We start from the raw sequence: 26490 nt of genomic DNA on the forward strand, positions 1-26490 counted from the left end.
GATTCCCCTATCCATAAGATACCTATCTAGCTCCTTCTTGAAAGCATCCAGAGAATTGGCCTCCACTACCTTCTGAGGCAGTGCATTCCAGACCCCCACAACTCCCTGGAAGAAGAAGTTTTTCCTTAACTCTGTCCTAAATGACCTACCCCTTATTCTCAAAACATGCCCTCTGGTACTGGACTCTCCCAGCATCTGGAACATATTTCCTGCCTCTATCTTGTCCAATCCCTTAATAATCTTATATGTTTCAATCAGATCCCCTCTCAATCTCCTTAATTCCAGTCTGTACAAGCCCAGTCTCTCTAACCTCTCTGCGTAAGACAGTCCAGACATCCCAGGAATTAACCTCGTGAATCTACGCTGCACTTCCTCTATAGCCAGGATGTCCTTCCTTAACTCTGGAGACCAAAACTGTACACAATACTCCAGGTGTGGTCTCACCAGGGCTCTGTACAAATGCATGAGGATTTCCTTGCTCTTGTACTCAATTCTCTTTGTAATAAAGGCCAACAGTCCATTAGCCTTCTTCACTGCCTGCTGCACTTGCTCATTCACCTTCAGTGACTGGTGAACAAGGACTCTGAGATCTCTTTGTATTTCTCCCTTACCTAACTCTACACCATTCAGATAATAATCTGCCTTCCTGTTCTTACTCCCAAAGTGGATAACCTCACACTTATTCACATTAAACGTCATCTGCCAAGTATCTGCCCACTCACCCAGCCTATCCAAGTCACCCTGAATTCTCCTAACATCCTCTTCACATGTCACACTGCCACCCAGCTTAGTATCAACAGCAAATTTGCTGATGTTATTCTCAATGCCTTCATCTAAATCATTGATGTAAATTGTAAACAGCTGTGGTCCCAATACCGAGCCCTGTGGCACCCCACTAGTCACCACCTGCCATTCCGAGAAACACCCATTCACCGCTACCCTTTGCTTTCTATCTGCCAACCAGTTTTCTATCCATGTCAATGTCTTCCCCCTGATGCCCTGAGCTTTGATTTTACCCACCAATCTCCTACGTGGGACTTTATCAAATGCCTTCTGAAAATTGAGGTACACTACATCCACTGGATCTCCCCCTTCTAACTTCCTGGTTACATCCCCGAAAAACTCCAACAGATTAGTCAAGCATGATTTCCCTTGGTAAATCCATGCTGGCTCGGCCCAATCCTTTCACTGCTATCTAGATATGCCACTATTTCATCCATAATAATGGACTCTATCATCTTCCCCACCACCAATGTCAGGCTGACAGGTCGATAGTTCTCTGTTTTCTTCCTCCTTCCTTTCTTAAAAAGTGGGATAACATTAGCCATTCTCCAATCCTCAGGAACTGATCCTGAATCTAAGGAACATTGGAAAATGATTACCAATGCATCCGCAATTTCCAGGGCCACCTCCTTTAGTACCCTAGGATGCAGACCATCTGGACCTGGGGATTTGTCAGCCTTCAGTCCCATCAGTCTTCTCATCACCGCTTCCTTCCAAATGTCAATCTGTTTCATTTCCTCTGTTACCCTATGTCCTTGGCCCATCCATACATCTGGGAGATTGCTTGTGTCTTCCTTACTGAAAACAGATCTAAAGTACTCATTAAATTCTTCTGCCATTTCCCTGTTTCCCATAAGAATTTCACCCAATTCATTCTTCAAGGGTCCAACATTGTTCTTAACTATCTTCTTTCTCTTCACATACCTAAAAAAACTTTTGCTATCTTCCTTTATATTCCTGGCTAGCTTGCATTCCTACCTCATTTTTTCTCCCCGTATTGCCTTTTTAGTTAAGTTCTGTTGTTCCTTAAAAACTTCCCAATCATCCGTCCTCCCACTCACCTTAACTCTGTCATACTTCCTTTTTTTTAATGCTATGCAATCTCTGACTTCCTTTGTCAACCACTGTGGCCCCTTTCCCCCCTTTGAATCCTTCCTTCTCTGGGGGATGAACTGATTTTGCACCTTGTGCATTATTCCCAAGAATACCTGCCATTGCTGTTCCACTGTCTTTTCTGCTAGGCTGTCCGTCCAGTTAACTTTGGCCAGCTCCTCCCTCATGGCTCCATAGTTTTCCCTGTTCATCTGCAACACTGACACCTCTGAGCTGCCCTTATCCTTCTCAAATTGCAGATAAAAACATCATATTATGATCACTACCTCCTAATGGCTCCTTTACTGCAAGATCGCTTATCAAATCCTGTCAATCCATGGCCCCCTCTACTGTCCACACTCTGTTATCCACACTCAGGTTGGAGGAACAACACCTTATATTCCATCTGGGTGGCCTCCAACCTGATAGCATGAACATTGATTTCCCTAACTTCCGTTAATGCCCCTCCTCCTCTTCTTACCCCATCGCTATTTTTTCCCCTCTCTTTCCCTCTCACAATAACTCCTTGCCTGTCCTCCATCTTCCTCTGGTGCTCCCCTCCCCCTTTCTTTCTTCCAAGGGCTTCTGTCCTATGATACTCCCCCTTCTCCGGCCTTGTATCATTTCTGCTCAGCAACTTCCCAGCTCTCAGCTTCATCCCTCCCCCTCCAGTCTACTCCTATCATTTTGGGTCTCCCCCACCCCCTCCCACTTTCAAATCTCTTACTATCTTTTTTTCCTTTAGTCCTGATGAAGGGTCTCGACCCAAAATGTCAACTGTACTTCTTCCTATAGATGCTGCTTGGCCTGTTGCGTTCCATCAACATTTTGTGTAAGTCTTGAGAATTATTCGTTTTGAACATATGAATAACAGTTCATATTTGCAAGGGTAATTTGCCTGAGAATTCCTTTCCTATCAGAAAAACAATCTTACAGGAAATATAGAAATGATTGGCAGTCATGATGGATCCCCTCCACCCAGGACATACCCTCTTCACTTTGTGACCATCAGGAAGGTAGTGTACACTCTCAGTGATTCAGGAACACCTTATTCCCCTCTGCCATTTGATCTCTAAATGGACATTGAACCCATGAACACTTCCTCAATAATCCTTTTTGCTTACACTACTTATTTTAACTTAAGTATTAATATATATGCTTTTTTATTGTAACTCAGTTTTAAAAATATTTATTTTTCATGTATTGCATTGTACTGTTGTTGTAAAGTTAAAAAATTTCAAAACTTACACTGGTGATATTAAATCTGATTCCACTATTTTGATACGCAACACAAACTGAAACACAATTCTCCAGAGACAATGAGCAATTTTAATCAATATCTGAATAAAAAAGGAATGTATCCAAAATTACATCTACTTTAGAATGTTCCAAATATTTATAATTGCATATTAATCAAATTTTGGTTAGGGCTATTGACTTGAATATTATCACATTAATATTTAATTTTGAACATATGAATAATCTGCTTGTTTTTATTACCAGGAACTGTATCGCTAGTATCTTTGACTGTACTTTCATATGACCGTTACATTACAATTACCGGGGTTGCAGAAGCGGACAGGACAAACTACAAGAGTGCTTTTGTTGGAATTTCAGTTTCCTGGATCTACTCTTTGATATGGACAGTGCCACCACTATTCGGATGGAGTAGCTACAGTCCTGAGGGACCAGGGACAACATGCTCTGTGAACTGGTATTCAAAAGACATTGCCAATGTGTCTTACATTATGTGTCTCTTCATTTTCTGTCTGGCCATCCCTTTTCTGGTGATCATCTGCTGCTATGGAAAAATGCTGCTGGTAGTGAAGAAGGTAAATGGCATTTCTATTACACAGTTTCATCAAAGTGCAAGCACTTTGGAATGGCCTAAGTCAATGGTTTGCTGAAAATGGAATTGTAGTTTTGTCAATCAACACAAATGATTTCTGTAAAAACACTGTCTAAACTTCGAGAAACCAATAACCTGGTAAGAGAGAAAAGAAAGCATGATTCAGCAAGGTGAGCTGAGAATGCCAGCCCTTAACATCAAGGCACCAATTGCTTTGGAAATGTGGCTTGGTGAGCCTGGTGAAACTGAAATCAATAGGCATAGCTGGGTAAAACACTCCATTGATTTGAGCCATACCTCATACAAAGAAAAGTGGCTTTAGTTGCTGGAGTCTAATTATCTCAATCCAGAATATCCTGGCAAGATTTGAACAAGGCAGTGGTTAGACTCAACTATCCTTAGCTGCTCCATCAGTGATCATTCTTACATCATAAGGGAACACATTCTTGTGATTGCAACATGTTCAAATCCACTTGCAACTCCACAGAAAATAAAGCAGGCCGTACCAGCCTAAGAGTATGTTAAAAGCTAAGAAACTAGACTGAGAATAAGAAATCGGTCATTCAGATTGTTCTATAGATCAAGGGTTGTGAACATTCAGCTTGTTCAAAGCTAAGTTCCATGAATTTTTGGACTGTAAAGAAATTGGGGAAATGGGGATTAGTTGCTAATGTGGAATAGAGGTAAACGTTAGCCTTGGCAGCCATGCTGATATTGTGCAATGGAATGAATGAGGAGTGGTAAGCATCTGGAATGGCTTCTCCTACTGGTGCAGGTAGGTAATTGAATCAATTCTTGAAGGAAAAAGTGCCAAACTATCTGCAGTTTCCTGTAAGTTCTGGCCTATTTATATTCAAATTTGATATGAACAATTAGTTTGCCAGGCAAAAATTTGTATATTTTAGACAGAGTGAGGAAATTATGACTTTCTACTTAAATCTATAACCACCGGTACTAAGTCAGCAATCTACTCCCCAGTTCTTGCTGTGGAATTATAATTATAACCTGAAGTTAGCTTGATGGTGAGATTACTTAATTTGACTGTGTGCAATTCTAGATCTATGTGGAGCAAGTAAGATGTACATGTATTGGCAGATCTCTTGAAGTGGGAAGTTATCAAATGAGTTTTTTGAAACAACATAAAAGAATATGTTACTAATTACATTTTCATGTTGCAATTGATGAAGTATTTTGATCTTTCTGTCAGTGTAATGATGTGACATGAAAGGAGTCAATGTGAGGGGCAGAAGTTGATATTTGAATCAACCTTACACAGCCAACATTATCATTGTCAAATTTCTGACAGTGTAACACAGGATTCTACTTGTAATCCATTAATGAGCAGAAAAAAAATACCTGAATTGCTAACCCCACAGCTGACAAAACGGTGGCATTTGACATTTCCTTCACAGGAGTCACTTACTGCTGACCTGCATTGCTTTTTAAAAGACTAGAGTTGTTTTCAAAACATATTAGATGATCAGGAGCAAAATTGCATCCTTTGTCATTTCCTATTGCCTGTGGTGACAGCATAGATGAAAATTAAATGGTGCACTTGCTATTTCCTTTGTTCCTAGAATCCAGTCATTAAGGTACTGCAGGAATTTGTTTTAAGAAAAGTGTAATGAAGACTAAACTAGCATACAATGAGTAAGCTACCATATACTGATAAAACTTAATAGTCTGACATGCTAGGGACTTTGATGCCAACCCAGAATATTTTTTCAGACAATTAGATGATACTCCTGTTAATACAACATGTTTTTCATCCACTTTTTTGAGATGTATGCAGTATTATAATAGATATCCCATTAAGTTTGAAAGAAGATGGGGAAAGGGATTTTGGGTTTTTTATAGAGAACATTGAAATGGGGCCCTGGCAAGTTGAAAATGAGTGCAGAAACTCCTGCCTGGTGAAGGGAAAAGGGACATAGAAACCAGGAACTTGGCAAGTTTGAATGGAGTGCAGCTGCTGTGTGACCCGGTGAGTAGAATGGAGCACAACAAACACAACCAAGTGAACAAGATGCTGAACCATTAGGATTTCTGAGTGGTTAGATAGTAGATTATCAGAGTTTTACTGGAAAATGCTCTGCTTTAGTGCCATTAAGTAAAAGTCTGAGGAGCATATGCATGTTGTTTTTTAAGGCTAAGTATTAATGAAGATTAAACTGGATCACATGGAATTTTCAGATGGACAAACAGGAGGAACTGAATAGGCCAAACAAAGAATGGTGGTCTTTATCAGACTTCAAGGAATCTATGCTCCAAAGAAGCTCAGAAAACCTTATGAAAGTTCAGAGCCCGTTTATAAATACCTGCACCATCCACCTTGAGACTGAGGGTGCTGCCTTTCACAGATTTCATTTGTTACTGCCATTATTCAACTGTTGATGCTGAAATACACTCTAAACATCTGAGCATTACACTAGATAAGTCCTCTAGTATCCAGGCCAAATCTGCATCCCACTGGTTTCTAAGGAGCTTGCAAAGTTTTGAACAGGAAGCAAGGAAGAAATCTGAAATTATTTGACTTTACTGCTTTAATTGTAGTTAATATAACTTAGTAATTTTTAAAAATGATTTACAGCAATTTTCTTTTAGAAACATAGAAACATTTCCCCCATTTTGAATGTAAGGGGCATTTAAAAACAGTTATTTTCATTGAGAGTTTCCATAGCTGGCAATGATCCACTATCGGTTTGCTGACTATTATAAGCCATGCAAAGGGTATAGCATAGAAACACACACTTTGACTGGACTTGTCAAAGCTGACGAGATGTCTGTGTATACTAATCCCACTTTCCTGCACTAATCCCATATTCCTTTATTCCATTCCTATCCAAGCCCCTGTGCAAATATTTGCTTGAATGTTTAGATCATACCTGCCACTGCAGTGTGAAAAAAATACTCCTCTGATCTCCTTTAAATACTTTACCTCACTTCTCTCAATTTAAAATTATGTCCTCTAGTTGTAGACTCCCTTACCCATTGACAACATACAGTAACTATTTGCCCATCTGTGCTCATCATACATTTTATAATCATCTATAAAATCACCAGTTCAGGGTGAGGTACATTTAGAACACCTCTTATGGACAGGAAGCAGCCTTCTACCAACTAGAAAGTAGCCCATACAGGAACTAATACAACATTGCACTAAAACTTGCAAACATATTTTCATACTGTAGTGACATGTGACAGAACAGGGGTGGTTGCACTTCAAAGGAAGTTAGTATCCATTAATATTCAGGGTATTATAAAGTTATATCTATTAGCACTGTTGCAAAGTTCTCATTCAGAACATGAGATACACTTGCCTTCAATGAGAAGCCACACTGCTGTGCCTGTTAAAGCTACTAGTACTCCATCCAGAAAGGCTGCTAATCTAACACATCTCAAGTGTAACCTTTGCTTGAGTGACACTGTTAATGTAAAGGTTTTACCTTCTTTCTATGGAACCCATAACAATAAAATAAAATCAATTTCAGAACAACCTAGAAAATCATCCCTAGTTGATTCTGCCAAATGCTCTATCCACAAACACCCTCTTCTGAAATTCATATCACTGACTCCACCTCTGTTCAAAGTTGAGCTTCTTTCAGTGACCGTTCATAATGATCCAACCTAAACTAAAATGATTTTTTTGCTTCAGATTTATATTCAAACTTATTGAGTATCGCTGAATGCAAAGCTGATTTGAAGCAGCACAATGAAGTTCTGAACATAATTTTTCATGTCAGCGTTGGGTCAGTAAGTATCACTGTTAGCTCTGGTTTGGATTGTTATGGTTTAAAGTCCGGCTTCAGTAAACTAGGCTGACATTTTTCAAATGAGCCATAAGAAAAACTCCACTCAAAGAAAAGACACATGGCACTACATTGCAGTATAATAGAGCAGTAATCCCACATGGCCTAGACAATATTTATACCATAGTACTCCAAAACAGGCAAACTGATCACTTTGTAGAAATTCAAAGCCATATTTCTAACAATACAATATAGTTAAATGACATGGGGATTCCTATATAATTTTTTAATTAATTTTACTTAGAGATACAGCATGGAACAAACTCCTTTGGGCCACCAAGCTGGTCTGCCCAGCAACCAATCAATTTAACCCTACCTAATCACAGGACAATTTACAATGACTAATTAACCTACTAACTGGTACATCTTTGGACTGTGGAAGGAAATTGGAGCACCCAGAGGAAACCCATGCACATCACGGGAAGGACAGACCAATTTTCTTATAGGGTACACCAGAAATGAACTCTGAACTCTAACTATAATAGCGTTGTGATACCTTAGGTTGCATTTTCTTGCAGGTATTTACAGGGGAAATGAAACATTAGAATTTTAAGAAAATCTATACATTAAAAAAAGGCTGATAACCTTTATGCAAAAGAAGAGAAACCATACAAAGAAAGAGAATACTGAGTACACAAGTTGTAAGAGTCCGTGAAGGTAAGTATGTAGGCTGCATATTAGAGTGGTGTGGAATTAAGTTATCCACACTGATTCAGAAGCCTCTTGGTTGCAGGGTAACAACTGTTCTTGAACTTGGTAATGTGTGACCTCCAGCTTGCTGTGTCTCCTGATGGCACAAGCAAGAAGGGAACGTGGCCTGGATGGTGGGTTTCTTTAATGTAAGCTGCTTTCTTGTGGCAGTGTTCAATGTAGATGTGCTCAATAGTGGGGAGAGCTTTGCCTGCGATGCACTGGGCTTTCTGTAGTCTTGGTGTTTCCATTCCAGGCCATGGTGTAACCAATTAAGATACTTTCTGAAATGCATCTATAAATGTTTGTCAAAGGTTTTGGTGACATGCTGAGTCTATGCAAACTTCTAAAAAGTAGAGGTCCTACCTTGTCATCTTTATGATGGCACTTCCAAGCTAGTCCCAGGACAGATCCTCTGATTTAACGCCAAGGAATTCATATACAAGTATTTAACCAAACTATGCAATTGCTAGGCAGTGTGTGATCCAGTATTGCAGTTGTGATGTTCCAAAGACAGAATGGTCTTCTGGACATTTTATAGAGATGCTTAAAATAATATAATTCGTGTTGAAATCATTGGCTTATGAATGAAGTAACTTTACATATTGCTGTGACTGGAGATCATGCAAGAAATTATAAATAGAACATAAAGTTTACTTTTTGTCTGAGCATTTATATTGACTGGATAGATTAAAGACTTGGAATTTACTTGGCCTAGAGTAGGTCTGCAGCGGCAGACATATGGTAGATAGGAAAAAAAGGTATTCTTTTGATTAAATCCATACTGGCATGCACTTCATGTTTCCTACTTGATTTGCCTGTCCATGGGCATGTGACTGTAGATTAATTTGATTTCTCAACAAAGAAACAGTGCATCAAAAGCTGCAATAGCTGCTGACACAGCTTGAGAGAGTATTTGAACTACTACTGCATGACTTCAGTGTACATCAGTAAAATGTCAACAATGCTGGGAATTGTGATCTGGATTGATCCTTCAAAGTTAGTGAATGATTGATAAAGTCCACTAAAACATATTTACATTTGAACACACAAATATATTTATGTGTTTATACAATTCCTGAAACCAATTGCCCTCTTTGGTGGAGATGATCCGGCAGAACTAGTTGAACAGGATATGAGTTTGTTGTGATGTTGTAGGGGGTATTTATCCCTCAGTCAGTCGTTAAAATAGATTATGTTATCAAATATTTAACCTATCCTTTTGGAAGATCATTGTGTCCACATTTGCTGTACTTTCTTTTACATTGTAACCATAAATTCGGTTCATAACTACTTCACCAGAACACTTCTTTAGAAGGATATTCTGAGGTCATCCCAAGCCCTTTTTAAATGTAATTGTATATTTAATCACAGAATGGCAGATGTGTCACCAATGTTCGATTAGTAGTTTGAAAGGTTCGAGGAGAATATTAAAATACTCTGACAGATTGTTTAGTAAATATATATTTGAGATTTTCAAGTGCAGGATGCTAACCCCAGCCTTCCAGCCAACCTCGACCCACTGCATTTCACCTAGCATTAAAAGAGACCTATGGTAGACACCATCTCTCTGGCACTACACTTATATCTCAAACAACTGGACAGTAATGATGCCTCTATTAGTCTATTGTTTGTTGACTACAGCTTGGCCTTCAATACTGTAATTCCAAGCAAACAAATCTCCAAACTCCTAGATCCGGGATTCAACATTTCTCTTTGCAGCTGCGTTCTTGACTTTCAGACCAACAGACTGCAATCAGTAAGAATAGGCAGCAACCCCTCTGGCCCTCTGCCATGGTTATTCTCAACTCTGGTGCCTCACAAGGCTGCGTCTTTAGCCCTGTACTCTCTTTCATATACAGTTATGACTGTGTGGCCAGACTCTGTTCTAACTCCATCTCCAAGACTGCAGATTGGGCTGCACCTCAAATTCCAACGAGTCAAAGAACAGGAAGGGGACAGAGAGCTTGGTGTTATGGCAAAACAAAAGAGCTGGTCAATGACTTTAGAATGTGTAGTGGTACATGTGATCCTGTCTACATCAACAGTGTTGAGTTTGTGAAGGTTTAGAGTTTCATATTCCTCGGAATTACCAACAGCCCATCCTAATCCAACCATGGAGATGCCAAGAACAAGAAAGCTCACCAATGCCTGTACCTCCTCAGGAGGCTAAAGAAATTTGACATGCCCCTGTTGACTCTTACCAACCTTCATCAATGCATCATTGCTTGGTATAGCAACTACTCTGACCATGACCGCAATAAAATGCAGTGAGTTGTAGACACAGCTCAGCACGCCATGAAAACAAGACTCCTCTCCTTAGACTCTATCTATAGTTCTCATTGCCACAGTAAAGCAGCTCATATAATCAAAGACCTCATCCAACCCAGAAATACTCCCTTCATTCAGGCAGAAGTTACAAATCCTGAAAGCTCTTACAATGAGGCTCAACGATCACTTCTACTCCACTGTTGCAAGACAGTTGAATAGTTTTCCTTGTATGATAAGATGGACTCTTGACCTCACAATCTTGATCATAACAATCTTGTTATGAACTTGCACCTTAATGTCTTCCTGCACTGTGCTTTCTCTGTAGCTGCTTTATTTTAATATTGTTTTACTGTGTACTACATCAAGAACTGTATAATTAATTGATCTGTATGAAAAGTATGAAAGACAAGCTTTTCGCTGTTTCTCACATGTGCCAATAATAAACCAGTCCAATTTCTGTCAGTTTCCTTGCAGTCTGAGAGATTGCACAGGATCAACATAAGCTGTAGAGCTGTAAATTTAGTCAGCTCCATCATGGACATAAGCCTCATGGTATCCAGGGCATCTTCAAGGAGCGATGTCTTAAAAAGGCGGCATCCATCAATAAGGACCCCAGCACACAGGTCATGTCTTGCTCTCATTGTTACCATCAGGAAGGTGGTACAGAAGCTTGAAGACACACACTCCACCATTCAGGAACAGCTTCTTCCCCTCTGCTATTGAATTTCTGAATGGATATTGAACCCATGAACATTATCTCACTACTTTTCTTTTGCAAGGACAACAAATTTCATGACATATGCCAGTGATATTAAACCAGATTCTGATCTGATTCTCAACACAATTAATATTGGCTAAATTTCACTTTAGAAAAGATATGCTTCAATTACTTCAAATTTATAATTTAAGACCTCATGATTCACGGCCATGTTCATTACTGCAAAAATATAACTTGAATTAATAATTTAATAAAATTTAAATTTTGTATAATTTCTTCTACTTATTTAAACTGGTTAATTGATTTTGTAAGACACCAGGACATATAAGTTTGCATTATGGCACTATGAATATTTGCAGCTTCTTGGTTATCTCTTAGTTTAACATCATCAGGTATTGCTCTGAGTTCCAGAATGCCAGAGTAGTGTCTGCCATTGTTGTTGCAGATGAGAGGAAAATAAGAGGTTATCCACTTTGGAAGGAAGCACGAAAAACAAATTGTTATTTAAAACGTATTACATTACAAAGACGTTATCATAAGTTCATGAAGGATACGGGTCATGGAAGCAGTTTTGTTCCCCTTTTCATGGTGTTACGAACCCCGTAACTGGGTCACTTATCAGCGAAGATAGAGAGGTCCGTTGAAGTCTGATGGTACTATTTTTTAAAAATTATTTATTGATAAAGGGCACAAAAATAAGATTAATGCAAACATACAGATAATATACGTCGTCAATACTAAATCTAAAAGCGTGGGTATCATAATAACCAATAAGAAATAGCTCTATCGTTGTCTAGGGGATACTGTATTGTCCGATGGAAATATAAAAGTCACTGTTAGTTTGTTCACGCTGCAGCATTTTGGGTTTGAGAGAGAGATGGATTAAACTTGCCCAGGTCTTTTATGATGCCAATCCTTTGAGTCAGGGAGTTGGTTTCCCTGTTGCTAGCTAAAAGCCGTTTTCCATGGTACCAGCCACCAGTCCCAGACAACGGAACTGAATGCACATGGCTTCCTTCAAATGGCTTCCCGCTGTTACAGGGTTGCTAGCGTTTCTTCTGGTGCGTCTGAGGGGCTGTTCCCCCAGACCCTCTTTTATCCTGACTCGCAGGGTCGCAGATGTCAATCAGGTTGGGGGTGATGCAATCTCTCCCTCAACCAGCCCACTTTGCCTGAGGGCTTCCACGTAATACAGTCTCCAATCCACAAATTCGCCTTCCGGAGACAATGGCCATGTCCCGTAGCTTTACATTGCCGGGGGAATGAGACATTCTGCACGTCTCTCTCTCATTTCCTGGGCCCCCTGACCCAACCCAACAGTGATCTTGCGATTCTCACAAAGGAGGGGGCTGCAGGCATAACACCCACTTTCTTCAACGCGTTTTTACCAGCGGTTAAAACGAAATAGTACAGAGTCTTACAGGATTGTGGAATCTAACACAATACAAAAGCTTCTCCTTTTCACTACAGAGGAATACAGTTATACAGTCAATTCAGCATCTAAACAGTTAATGATTACTGTGCTGTCTTTACGACAGTTATTTAGTTTATAATATTTTCGCTTAGTAATTCATTCAATAGTATTTTCTAGTTAGAATTAGAAGTGTTTAAAGTGTATTCATTGCATGTAAAATATATCGGCATGCGATGACGTCACATCCGGTTTCGCCGCGTCTTGTGGGAAAACACCGGTTTGAAATTAGCGCGAGGGTGGGGGCTTACCACAAGGCTCACCTGAGCAGAAGTTGTTTTGCAGGCATGAGAAATCACAGTGAGAGCAACGCTGTAAGTTAATAGATAATCGATATATTGAACTAAGATATTAATGCTGATCCTGATAGAGGTAACGACGGTAGATAATGTTTATGCTTTCGTTAGTTAAAGAGTCGCGGATAGTTTGCATGGAAGTGTATTTAAAGTAGTCAATGGAGCAGGTAACCTCTCCCTGTATACTGCACCTTAGTGTAATGTAGTTATAGTCACCTTTGCAAGTATTTACACTTGAAATGTGATATTAAGGAAGGAACAAATACTGTATCAATCTTGTATTGTTTTATCAACAGTTTTCACCATATGTTAATGTGAAGAGTGAACAGTAAATGGTTAATCTTACTGCGATCTGGTTCTTATTAACTGTGGTTTATCCGGACGTTAAATTCGGCGTTTCGTTACACCCGAAGGAGAACGTGACAGTGAAAAAGCGGCATTATCAGGTGTTTCAAGTGCTGCAATGTCAGCTCAATCCAGCATCAAGTCGACGCCGCTCAGCGACAAGGGCAGTAAACCGACATCAAGTAAGCCCACCCGGGCGTTATCAGGTGTTCCAAGTGCTGCAATGTCAGCTCGATCCGGGATCAAGTCGATGGCGCCCAGCGACAAGGGCAGTAGAACGACATCAAGTAAGTCCGCACAGGCAAGAGCCAAGGCAGAAGCCGCCAAGGTGCGACTGCATTACGCCAGACAAGAAGCAGTTTTGAAAATGAAACTGGCCACCAGAGAAGCCGAAATCCAGAAAGAAGAGGCTGCCAGAGAAGCCGAAATCCAGAAAGAAAGGGCCGCCAGACAAAGAGAAGAGGCTGCCAGAGAAGCCGAAATCCAAAGAGAAGAGGCTGCCAGAGAAGCCGAAATCCAGAAAGAAAGGGCCGCCAGACAAAGAGAAGAGGCTGCCAGAGAAGCCGAAATCCAAAGAGAAGAGGCTGCCAGAGAAGCCGAAATCCAGAAAGAAAGGGCCGCCAGAGAAGCCGAAATCCAGAAAGAAAGGGCCGCCCGAGAAGCCGAAATCCAGTTGGAAATGGCAAAAATATCGACAGAGTTGCAAGTGCTGCAGCTAGAAAGAGAAGAAGCTGCTGCCATGGCGGAAGCAAAGTACATAGAAGAAGCTGAAGGGTCGCGTGATCTGACCGCAGCAAGATCTACTTTAGAAAGGACCAGACTGGAACGCACAAGCGACTATGTACAATCTCAAATAGACAGGCAGGCTCGTCTCCCCTCTCCATACGTATTCGATAACTTCCCCAGCTACGAGGAACCTCAGAGAGTCACGATTGCATCACATCCATACGAGGAAGGAAATTTACCCTCACGGCTCCGTGATGAAGTCAAGAATGAAAGAACCGACAACGCTCCTTCACCCCCACAACAGGACGGCGGGGAGGGAGAGGTTCACTCCAGGACAACAATTGTCAGCTCGAACTGTACAGAAGTTTGCGGTCAAACTCAGTCAAGCCGTTCTTGTTCCGAGATCTGCCTCACTGAGGTGTACCCTAAAGAAGCACAACAAGACATTACCAAGCGTAAAGTAACCGACGAGACGCTAGGTCAGTCAGTTTTCGTTCAAACCGAGCACGGAAACAAACTTGCACAATCAGCTCAAGATACCATTTCTTTAAAAACCAAAGACACCAAGGTCTTCAGAGATGAAGCAAATAATGGGGTTGCCCCATTGCCAATCAGAGAACCACGCCAGCGCTCACCAGATAACAAAGAGCAGGCAGTCAAACGGTTCACGTCCTTACGGAAAACCTGGAAAAGGAAACCTGAGATACAGCAACGCACCCGATTGGCCCACGAGGTACTGTGCACCCTAATGGCAGAGGTCACAGCCATTATAAACGCACAATCATTCCTACCTGTGTCTTCTGACCCAGAAAACCCCTTTATACTTTCGCCATCAACGCTCCTTACGCAGAAGGCAGGAGCACCTCCTCCACCAGGAGACTTCTCAGACAAGGATTTGTACACAAAGCAATGGAGACAAGTCCAGGCTCTGGCAAATCAGTTCTGGCCTCGCTGGAGACAAAAATATCTACCTTTGTTGCAACAGAGACAAAAGTGGACAGAACCCCGAAGGAATCTTCAAGTTGAAGACTTAGTCCTGCTCAGGGACAAGCAAGTCGCTCGCAACAGCTGGCCAACGGCCAGAATCACTGCTACATTCCCTAGCGAGGATGGACATGTCAGGAAGATCGAATTGAAGACTACCGACCAAGGCGATGTAAAAATTTACCAAGGGCCAGTTACAGAAGTTATTCTACTTCTACCCAATGACTGATTAAAAGACTAAGTTCTGTACTCTGCTCATTGTGACCTTACGAAGGTCAAGCGGGGAGTGTGCTGTCTTTACGACAGTTATTTAGTTTATAATATTTTCGCTTAGTAATTCATTCAATAGTATTTTCTAGTTAGAATTAGAAGTGTTTAAAGTGTATTCATTGCATGTAAAATATATCGGCATGCGATGACGTCACATCCGGTTTCGCCGCGTCTTGTGGGAAAACACCGGTTTGAAATTAGCGCGAGGGTGGGGGCTTTCCACGAGGCTCACCTGAGCACAAGCAGTTTTGCAGGCATGAGAAATCACAGTGAGAGCAACGCTGTAAGTTAATAGATAATCGATATATTGAACTAAGATATTAATGCTGATCCTGATAGAGGTAACGACGGTAGATAATGTTTATGCTTTCGTTAGTTAAAGAGTCGCGGATAGTTTGCATGGAAGTGTATTTAAAGTAGTCAATGGAGCAGGTAACCTCTCCCTGTATACTGCACCTTAGTGTAATGTAGTTATAGTCACCTTTGCAAGTATTTACACTTGAAATGTGATATTAAGGAAGGAACAAATACTGTATCAATCTTGTATTGTTTTATCAACAGTTTTCACCATATGTTAATGTGAAGAGTGAACAGTAAATGGTTAATCTTACTGCGATCTGGTTCTTATTAACTGTGGTTTATCCGGACGTTAAATTCGGCGTTTCGTTACACCCGAAGGAGAACGTGACAATTACAGTGTCACTTCCTTTAATATCTTAACGTCTTGTACCTTACTAAAGTCTTGTAGCATCAGACTTCAATTTAATAACCACCTATTTTTATTTCCTCCCCTCAGCAACAAAACTAAGGACTTGTGATCTTAGCTTCCGTGCATCTACAAAAGTTTATGTAAATACTAATCTTTCGGTTGCTTTCAAACTTAACAGGCAGGCTTCCATGGGGTTGTCTTTATTATTCACATGCTTTGTCGAAATCCCGTACAACTGGCTTTGCTATTTAAAAATGGCATCCCCATTAACCGTTGCCTCTTTTCCGGTTAGTTCCCACGTGGGAAGCTTGGGTACTTTGGCGAGGTAAACTCCCGCCCGCCTCTTTCATAGGGGTTATTTTATCAACACCATGTCCCAAACTTAGACCATCTTCTGAATTTCCACCCAATTCTTTAATGTTACACAGGTGGCTAGCCCTCTCGTCAGGACCCTTCAGGCTATGTGTTTTCAGTTTGAAATCTTTGCTCAAGCTGCATTTCAAATTCTGCCTTTTCACACCACACTCTGGAATAACAATAGCACAGCCCCCCCACCGCCCCCCCCGTCATCTCCCGGCTTAATCTGTAAGCGATCCGCAGGGTTTAAAATTTTTTCATTAGATTTGGGAACTACAGATTTCCTGTTTCCTTCAATAATAATATTTATCTCCCCATTTTTGAGCTCCGCATTAACTTTTAACACACCCTCGAGCACAAACACCTGGGAAATCTCACTTCCCACTGTTACCAAGGTTAACCCTTTCTTCACTGAACCAAGTCTATCTGACCCACAAGGACGGCCAAATACCTCAGACTTTTTCTGAGCTCCGTTACTAGGTTCAGTACAACGTGCATCCCCTTCTTGGACACACTCAAACGGGACATTGGCCTCTTCCAGGCTTTCAATACCCGTACTCTTTTCAAATTCTAAGTTCCCCCGATCCTCCCAGTTACTCTCTGGGCAACTCCCTCGGAGTAAACTCAACCCTGCGGGCTGAAACAACCTCATCTGCCAACCCAGCAGACTTCTTCAAGGCAAGGGCACCCTTTTCATCTAGGATTGCCCTCATTTCATTATCGGGAACACCTTTAGAATTTACAAATTCTTCAAACAGTCCTGCCAAACCAGACAGATCATCCCTGTCCAACTCTGAACCACTTAACCACTCTATTGGTTCCTCATCTTTATTTTCTGCCTCTAGAACCTTTCTCCTCACTAAGGGCAGATCTACCTCCTCTTGCTTACCCTCTTTCACTTTACTACTCTTTGTTTTACCACCCTCTAAACCCTCTTGGTACAGGGTCGGTAGAAACGTCTCGGTCAAATCGAAACTGGCCGGATTTAAACTGCTCCCGTTCTCAGCTGCCTCTCTCGGCAGGCTGCATGCGGGGTAGATCTTGGATTCTAGGGGCAGGGCCACAGCACTCATCGGCCGGCGGGTCGGCCATGGCTGCCCAAACCACCTGCTAAATCATTACCGAGAAGGACGTCCGTGTCAGTTCTCGGGAATTCTGATCGCACCCCTATTTCAACTGGTCCAGATACCAGCTCACAATCCATAATGACCTTATGTAAGGGCACCATTTCTGTCCCTTTACTTATTCCCTTCACAGCTACCATTCTCGTCTTGCGACCAAACTCTAGTACCTTACTGCTGATCAACGACAGCTCAGCCCCCCGTCTCTCTCCAGATCCGTACGGGAACTGGTGTGTCTCCCTCCCTCACAGACATGGTTCCGTGTGACAGACAAGTCTCAGACCCTTCTCGTACTCTATCTACCCGGGGCTCTCTTGTCGATATACTGATTACCATGGCACATCTGATAGGGACTGCTGCTTTCCCTTTTCCTGTCTCTTTCCTCGGAGCAAAGCACCTAGATGCAATATGCCCACCCCCCTTTCCACAATTAAAACAGGTCAAGCCCGGAAATCTCTGGCCGTCTGGCCTTTCCCCCTCAACCTTACCACTAGCTCCTGGCGGGACCTCTGCCTCAGCCAGTGGACTTTCTCGATCATTCCCACGGTCTCTCTGGGAACTTTTATTCAAGGAAAACTTTGTCTTGTGGGTTAGGGCATATTCATCTGCGTACCTAGCAAATTCTGCGATGGACTTATTCGCCTTCTCATTCAAATACGTCTGGATATCCTCCGAAACACAACCTTTAAATTCCTCAATCAGAATTAACTCCCTGAGATGCCCATAATCCTCTTCCACTATCTCTGCTGTGCACCAAAGGTCCAAGAGCACATCCTTCTCATAGGCAAACTCAGTATACATCTGATTCCACCCTTTCTTTAAATTTCTAAACTTTTGTCTATACACCTCAGGTACTAACTCATAACTGCGGAGAATGGCTGCCTTTACTTTGTCATAACTCTCTTCCTCTCCCTCCTCCATGGCCAGCGCCATATACGCCCGCTGTGCCTTCCCCTTTAACACACTTTGTAACAGCGCCACCCACTGATCTCTGGGCCACTTCTGATTCACTGCCATCTTTTCAAAAAGCAAGAAATAACTATCAACATCCGTCTCCTCGAACGGAGGGACTAACCTCAACTCTCGACTAACATTGTACCGCTCCTCTCGGTCTGATCCCGGAACTCGAGGCTCTTGCTGTAACTTCTCCATCTCCAAGTCATGTTTCCTCTGTTTCTCTTCCTCAGCTGTTTCCAGCTGTTTTAACCGCATTTCATGCTCTCTTTGTTTCTCAGCTCTTTCCTGCTCCCGTTTCACCTCTAACTCCTTTAGCTGGAGCGCATGCACCCTCTCTCTCTCAGCTCGTTCATTCTCCTTCTCAGCTGCCTCCAGCTTCTTTAACTTAATTGCATGTTCCAACTTTAATTTCTCCAACTCTAACTGAGCTGTCCCACTAGCTGGTACCTTTTCAGGGATATTTTCCAATATCTCAGCTGCAAACACATTCTTCCCAATATAATACTGAGTTATTGCCCTTCACACCTCCCGCTTTTTCATTGACGACCTCACCTCTGCGAGGTTTAACCCCTTCGCCAAATTTATCAAGTTTGATTTGGTCGCCGCCTCTAGCGCCTCCAGAGTCGGGTTTTCTATAAATTCACCCATATCCATCTTTGCTGGTTTCCCGTCTGGCTACCCACATAACCAGATCCAAGTTTCTTTTTGACTTACAAGCCCGATTCACTGGCCTCCCAATTTGGTGTCAAATCCCGAGACGAGAACTCCACTTGTTACGAACCCCGTAACTGGGTCACTTACCAGCAAAGGTAGAGAGGTCCGTTGAAGTCTGATGGTACTACTTTTTAAAAAGTATTTATTGATAAAGGGCACAAAAATAAGATTAATGCAAACATACAGATAATATATGTTGTCAATACTAAATCTAAAAGCGCGGGTATCATAATAACCAATAAGAAATAGCTCTATCGTTGTCTAGGGGATACTGTATTGTCCGATGGAAAGATAAAAGTCTCTGTTAGTTGGTTCAAGCTGCAGCATTCTGGGTTTACGAGAGAGATGGGTTAAACTTGCCCAGGTCTTTTATGATGCCAATCCTTTGAGTCGGGGAGTTGGTTTCCCCATTACTAGCTAAAAGCCGTTTTCCGTGTTACAAGCCACCAGTCCCAGGCAACGAAACTGAACGCACGTGGCTTCCTTTGTTACGTATCCCGTAACTGGATAACTCACCAGCAAAGATAGAGAGGTCGGTTGGAGTCTGATGGCCCTATTTTCGAACGTTTTATTCATAAAGGGGGGCACAAAATTAAGGTTAAACCAAACATTCAGAACATATACATCGGCCAAACTCAATCTAAAGCACGGGTATAGCAATAATCATCATTAAGAAATCATCTCGACTGTTGTCTAGGGGATAATATATTGTCCGTTGGAAATATAAAAGTCACTCAGAAGTCTGCAGGCTTCAGTCTTTTGGGGAATCGCTGGGTTTCACATGTTTCAGAGAGAGTGAGGAGAAACGACAGAACTTGCCCGGGTCTTTGACGAAGCAACACCGTTGAATCAGGGGAGCGTTGTTTCCCTGTTATTAGTTCGAAGTCCTTCTCGGTATTATCAGCCACCCGCTCCCCAGGCAGACAAGTTACGGAGCGCACGTGGCTTTTGACTGGCTTCCAGCTATCAAGGGAGCGTTGAGCGATCGAGTCCTTCTGGTGCGTCTCTCTGGGGTACCGCCTTCTGCAATCCCCTTTTATCTTGTCTTGCAGAGTTGTAGATGTCCAGCAAAGTAGGGTGATGCAATCCCCGCCCCCACATTGCCTGAGGGTGTCCATATCCGTGGTAGCTGTCACGTAGCAGGGTTATGCCCTCAGCACAGGTGTCTCTAAAAGCCATGGCCAAAACCGTTACATTGTCTCTCATTTGCCTGGGTCCGAGACCCGAATTAATAGTGCTCTTGCGATTCTACGGAAGGAGGGGGCTGCTCCCGCCCCTTCGGCCCCTCAAAGCTGTGGTACATTCATAACACCTTCAAATGGCTTCCCGCTGTTACAGGGTTGCTAGCGTTTCTTCTGGTGCGTCTGAGGGGCTGTTCCCCCAGACCCTCTTTTATCCTGACTCGCAGGGTCGTAGATGTCAATCAGGTTGGGGGTGATGCAATCTCTCCCTCAACCAGCCCACTTTGCCTGAGGGCTTCCACGTAGCACAGTCTCCAATCCACAAATTCACCTTCCGGAGACAATAGCCATGTCCCGTAGCTTTACATCACCAGGGGAACGAGACATTCTGCACGTCTCTCTCTCATTTCCTGGGCCCCCTGACCCAACCCAATAGTGATCTTGCGATTCTCACAAAGGAGGGGGCTGCAGGCATAACAATGGAAAGATGTCCGTGCATTGGAATCAATGTGGAGAAGTATTGGTAGGTCAATTCCTAGGATGACAGGATTGTTCTACACAGAGAAGTTTGATAGTTTCACGGAAACTTAGAAGAATGTGAGGTGATTTAATTGAAGCATAAAATTTTGAAGGAAAAGAACAAGATGGCTGCTGAGGGTATTTTCTTTATGATGGTATCACATGAAGGCATAGAGTTATATGGCATAGATGAAGAGGCCCTTTGGTTAAATCATCCATGACAGTTTGCATCCTCCTGAGCTAGTATTTGAAAATCACTTTAATATTATATGATCACTATTCTACAATATTTTCTTACTTTCTAGAGCTGTTTCTCTAGTGCCAATCTTACCAAATTGCATCAGCAGTAGTGCAACTTACAAAACTTATCAGTTGTAAGATATTTAACTGTATTTGGCTGAATAATTATAGAGTTAAACAGTATGGAAACAGACCCTTTGTCTCAACTGGTTTGTGCCAACCAAGATTCACATCCGAAGTATTCCCACTTGCCTGTGTTTAGTCCAGAACCTCCTAACCCTTTGATATCCACGTTCCTGACTAAGTACCTTCTGAAATGCTGTTAATGTACTTGCCTCACTCACTTTCACTGGTAGCTCATTTCATACATTTACCACTTTCTGGGTAAAAATAAACTGCCCCTCAGTTTCCTAATCATTCTCTCCCCTCTCACCTTCAACCTATGCCTTCTAGTTCTTGATTTCCCAACCAGGGGGAAATGACTCTGTGCACTTTATTTCTGCCCCTCATAATTTGATATACTATTACAAAATATCCTCTCATTTTCCTATGTTCATATGAAAAATTGTCTCAACCTGCTGTATCTCTCTCTATTAGTAATTCCTTTGGTTCCTGTCAACTTCCTCCCAAATCTCCTCTGCACACTTTTCAGCTTAATGGCATCTTTCCTGGAGCAGGGTGACCAAAACTGAAGATAATATTGCAAATCCAACCTCATCAGTGCCTTGTACAACTGCAACATGACATCTCAACTTCGATACTCAATGCCTTGACTAATACTGAAGAGTCACCAACAATGTTATTTAAAGGGCCAACCATGATAAACATACATCCAAAGTCAGACTGCTGCACACTGCACACCCAGTTTACACTGCACATTGTTTGGACTGAAGACTGACCCTCAACATTTTACTGCAACTAAAACTGCACTCCCATTGGCATTTGTCTTAAGCTAACACTCTTCTTCATGGCCATACAAAAAGCATCCCCCAGACGCTGCAAGCATTCATGGGACCAGTTCACCTTCATTTACAAATTTCCTGTGTCAGGATTTTTCCAGCTTGCTACTGCAGCTCTCTGCAGAATTTCAGAACTGACCATATATTGCTGCATTCAGGAGATCACCTTCAATTCATACTTGAGAGAAGGTTTCACCCACTTTTCCTTTAGCCCATAGGAGCAGGCAGAATGGGCACAGAAATTTGCCTACATTGTAGGCATTCATTGACCATATTCATGTCCTGCAGGGAACACTTGACTGGGACCCTGGATGTTTAATGAGGTTTAATGTTTAATAAGTTTAATGAGGTTAGCCAAAAATTTCCTATTAGCAAGAAAATCTCATTTATTAAAGGGAAGTTGCCTGCTTTTGTTCTAACCTGTATCCTGAAGTTATTTATTTTCCTCTGTAGGAGAATGTTGAAAGTGGTAGAGTATTGCAAGAAACTTCAGCAAATCCTGAGCTATATAATTATTGAGATTCAGTGCAGAATAGGCTTCTCTGACGCTTCGAGCCATGCCTCCCAGCAATCCCCCGATTTAATCTGAGCCTAATCATGGGAAAATTTAAAATGACCAATTAACTTACCAAATGGTAGGTCCTTGGACTGTGGGAGAAAACAAGGGTACCAGGAAGAAACCCACGCGATCACAGGGAGAATGGGCCAACTCCTTACAGACAGCAGTGGGAATTGAACCCTGGTCACTGGTACTGTAAAGCATTGTGCTGCCATCCCAAGTCTCCTGGGAAACATATCAGTGTACTAATTACTTTGATCAACAACCATTGCAGAGAAACAACTGAGCAGGATGTTAAGAAAACTATCTGATTTGGTGAATATAATATTGGCAACTCTAGTCTCTAAGCACTTGTCCCACCTTTTGAAGTAAGGACACCCGTCTGGCAGGTTATGTGATGAGCAAGACTTTTGAAATTCCTTCCAATAACCTAAGAGCTCTTTTCATGCCCTCAGTAATCTCTGGTGCAGCCATGGAAAAGTAAGTTCTCTGATAACTAGTGATAGTGTTGTGTGGATATGTCTTTAGCAATGGAAGATGAGCTGTCATCTGTGTGTCTACTTAACAGCAGCAGCAAGAAATTTGTTCAATTAACACCTGCTGTCCCTGAAAAACATTACATTTTCTTTTCAGAAAACAGATAACCTGATTTCTGTTTTCGGGTAAACTTCTAGATCAGTGTTTCCCAACCCTTTTTAGTCCAATGTCCCCCTAAGACACCATTATAATTGCCAACGCCTCTCTTAGGCATAATATATTTTCCGGCACCCCCATAATGTAAAGACATGTCTACCAAATTCTAACATGAGAAAATTGATTCTGCTTTAAATTTTTATTTCTCTTTAACTTGGCTTACACAGTACCTGTGTGCTGTACAGCAGCTTTGATATAAATGTGATCCTTGAGCTTGATGGCTTTTAACAAGTGCTGAAATATCTGGTTCAAGTTGTGACAGCAACAGCCTTAAGTCTCCGTGTGTAGCAATGTCCAAGCAGTTTCTGATTTTTTGTAATTATGTGGTTCACTGCACTGAAGCCTCTGTCAACAAGGTATAAGGATGAAAATACTGTGAAGAGCAGTTTGGCTCTTCTCCAAAGACCAGGAAACTTTGTATGTCTGCGTAGCTACATACCACAAAAGTCGACAGTTTTGAAAAGCATTTTTGCTTCTTCATCATTCTGAACTTCAGTAACTCCCTCTTACAAGCTCTCTTCCTGTTTCTCGCAAGGAGATGGGTTAATTAACCAATCTGGAATTTCCCGATCATTCAAAACCTTGAATCAATTCTGAAAATCCTTCTTCAGTGACTGTAGGTATAAACAACACTCTTGAAAATGACCATCTTTGAAAGAGAGTGCCATATTTTCAATGCAGGGAAACTCTGTGAACATTCTGCTTATAATGTTTTGTTTATATATTTCCAATTTTCTGATAAAAGTGGATACTGCACATTTTGTCCAGATTAAATTGAAATTCTCACCCTGCAGTTTCATGTTTAGAATGTTCATTTTGTCCTACAGATCAGCTAGGTATGCCACGTCTCCAAGTAGAAGTTCAATCTTGTTTCCCAAGCTCTTGTCGACTTCGAGCAAAAATTCAATCACAGTATCAAAAAGATCAAAGAAACGTTTTAAGCCTTTTGACAGCCAACACACTTCCGTGTGGTAAAGCAAGAATTCAAACTCCTCATCATTATCTTGGCATAACTGATGGAAAATTATGCTATTTAACAGTTGAGCTTTAATTTTGTTGATAACAGATATTACAAGAGTCATACTTGAAAAAAGTTGCTGGCTAAGGTTTTTGGCTGCAAGATGTTGACAATGAATTACACAATGGATTGCAAACAGACTTAGAATTTATTTCTTCATAAATGCCACTAAACCGCATGGTGACCTGTCGTACTTGGTGCTCTATTTGTTGTACAAGAAATCATGTTCCTAATCGGAATACTTCTATCCTCAATATACATTTTGAGCTCTTCATTGATAGATTTTCCATTGATGTTTGCTTTTAACTTTTTACAAAAGAGAATCTCTTCATAAACTTTTCCATTTTTGATAAACCTTCCATATGTCATTAACAATGCCCCATTGTTTCACACAGTTAACTCATCCAGTTGTATCCCAAATTCTGTGTTTTGTAGCTTTGTGCATAGGTGATGCTCAATGTCTTCATTTATTTCATCAATACGATGAGCTGCAGAGTTATTACCCAGATGAATTGATTTTAAAATGCTGGCATCCATTTTGAGAACAGTGGTGAGCACTTCCGATACAGCAGGCATTATTAATCTTTCATCAATTGTATGAGATTTTCCACACTTTACTATTATTTTGGAAATGTTATAAGAAATAATGAGAGCACCAAAAGGTCATTTTTAGCTTTCTTGGCAAATGACTTGAGTGTGCAACATTTTTCAAATGCTTCTTTCATCTTCTGGAACTGAGTAATACCTATGGAGCCTTTTCGTGGTGTCTTTTACAGAAGTGCTCCTGCAATCTTGATGGCCTCATTAGACAGTACAGTATTAAAAATAAGACACTTGAGACATCATTAATCTGATGGGAATGAAATAAAACCATACTCCAGGTATGTCACATTGTATTGACTTACTTTCTCCAGTTTCTGTTTCTTATAAGGATTAGAATTCAAGGCTTCACTGCCTTCAGACTCATAGAGGTTGTGCCATATGTACAAACGTTTGTATTTATCTATCATTAATAAGGCTAAATTAAAATAAACTAACACAAACTGGGAACGCCTATCAGATATTGATGACAGCGGCGAGTTGAAACGGCTGGTCAGGTTTCATACCTCAAGTTAGGATGCCGCTTACCACAACCCCAAAAAATTTTGAAGGCCCCCTCCTCCTCAACAACTTCTATTTCCCCTAACACCCCCTTAGGGCATGTAACTGCCCCTGTTGGAAATCACTGTTTGAGATAAATATGCTACTTGTTTTTCATTCAAATGTTACTGCATACCTTGAAAGAATCTTGATCGAGAGGTGAATTGCACATTATGCTATCTCTATCTGAATTTAGCTCTAATGATTTGCAATTATTTTTGCTTGCATCATATCCCCAATAATGAGGTTGACATTCAAACTGCAAATGGTTCTTTTCTTACTCACAAAAATTACACCTTATACCAGCGAAATAGGGCCAGAAATAAGTTTAATCAGAGGAAAACTATGTTTTTCATGAACTGAAGTATGAACAATATTAAGGGTTCGGCATGGACTAGGAGGGCCAAGATGGCCTGTTTCCGTGCTGTGATTGTTATATGGTTAATATCAAGCTGAAGCATTTTTGTGCTGAGATCATAGATATTTTTGGAGCATTGGCCTTAAAGAATTGAGTACAGGAGATGGGATGTTATGTATTTGTATAAGACATTGGTGAGGGCTAATTTTGAGTATTGTGTGCAGTTTTGGTTGCCTACCTACAGAAAAAATGCAAATAAGTAAGAAAGAGTACTTAGAAAAGTTACAGGAATGTTACCCGGACTGGAGACTTGAGGTATACAGATAGGGTTAACACAAGCAGGTTTTTTCCACTGAGATTGAGTGGGACTACAAGCTGAGGTCATGTGAGCTCCATTTCAATGTTTAAGAGAGGTTTGGAAAGGTACATAGAGGGAAGGGGTATGGAGGGCTGTGGTCCCAGTGCAGGTGGATGGGAGTATTCAGTTTAAATGGTTTGGCACAAACTAGATGGGCCAAAAGGCCTGTTTCCGTGTTGTACTTTTCTATGATTCTATGATGTGCAAGGAAGTCACATTCATTCGACATGCTGTCAAGAATTATTTTTCCCTGCCAGAAATATGGGTGATCATTGTAGTTTCAAGTAAGGGATCTAAGGTTAT

At 41.4% G+C, this 26490-nt stretch overlaps 2 protein-coding genes across 2 annotated transcripts in view; both read left to right on the top strand.

Annotated features, from left to right (window-relative positions):
* The window catches only part of LOC132403652 (opsin-3-like), a 75280-nt gene that overhangs the window by 18088 nt on the left and 30702 nt on the right, over positions 1 to 26490 (top strand). Inside the window, exon 2 of the mRNA XM_059987158.1 lies at positions 3379 to 3707. Within this exon, the coding sequence (XP_059843141.1) occupies positions 3379 to 3707 (329 nt within the window). The remainder of the gene's footprint in view (positions 1 to 3378; positions 3708 to 26490) is intronic.
* On the top strand, positions 12917 to 15448 carry LOC132380088 (uncharacterized). The gene is made up of 2 exons (XM_059948638.1): positions 12917 to 12997; positions 13276 to 15448. The coding sequence occupies exon 2, from the start codon at positions 13443 to 13445 to the stop codon at positions 15261 to 15263; it is 1821 nt and encodes a 606-aa protein (XP_059804621.1). The 5' UTR covers positions 12917 to 12997; positions 13276 to 13442; the 3' UTR covers positions 15264 to 15448.

Source organism: Hypanus sabinus, chromosome 2 (genome assembly GCF_030144855.1).
Source record: "Hypanus sabinus isolate sHypSab1 chromosome 2, sHypSab1.hap1, whole genome shotgun sequence".
Taxonomy (NCBI): domain Eukaryota; kingdom Metazoa; phylum Chordata; class Chondrichthyes; order Myliobatiformes; family Dasyatidae; genus Hypanus; species Hypanus sabinus.

Coding starts and splice junctions, on each gene's coding strand:
- LOC132380088 (XM_059948638.1), top strand. CDS start 13,443: ATGTCAGCTCAATCCAGCATCAAGTCGACGCCGCTCAGCGACAAGGGC.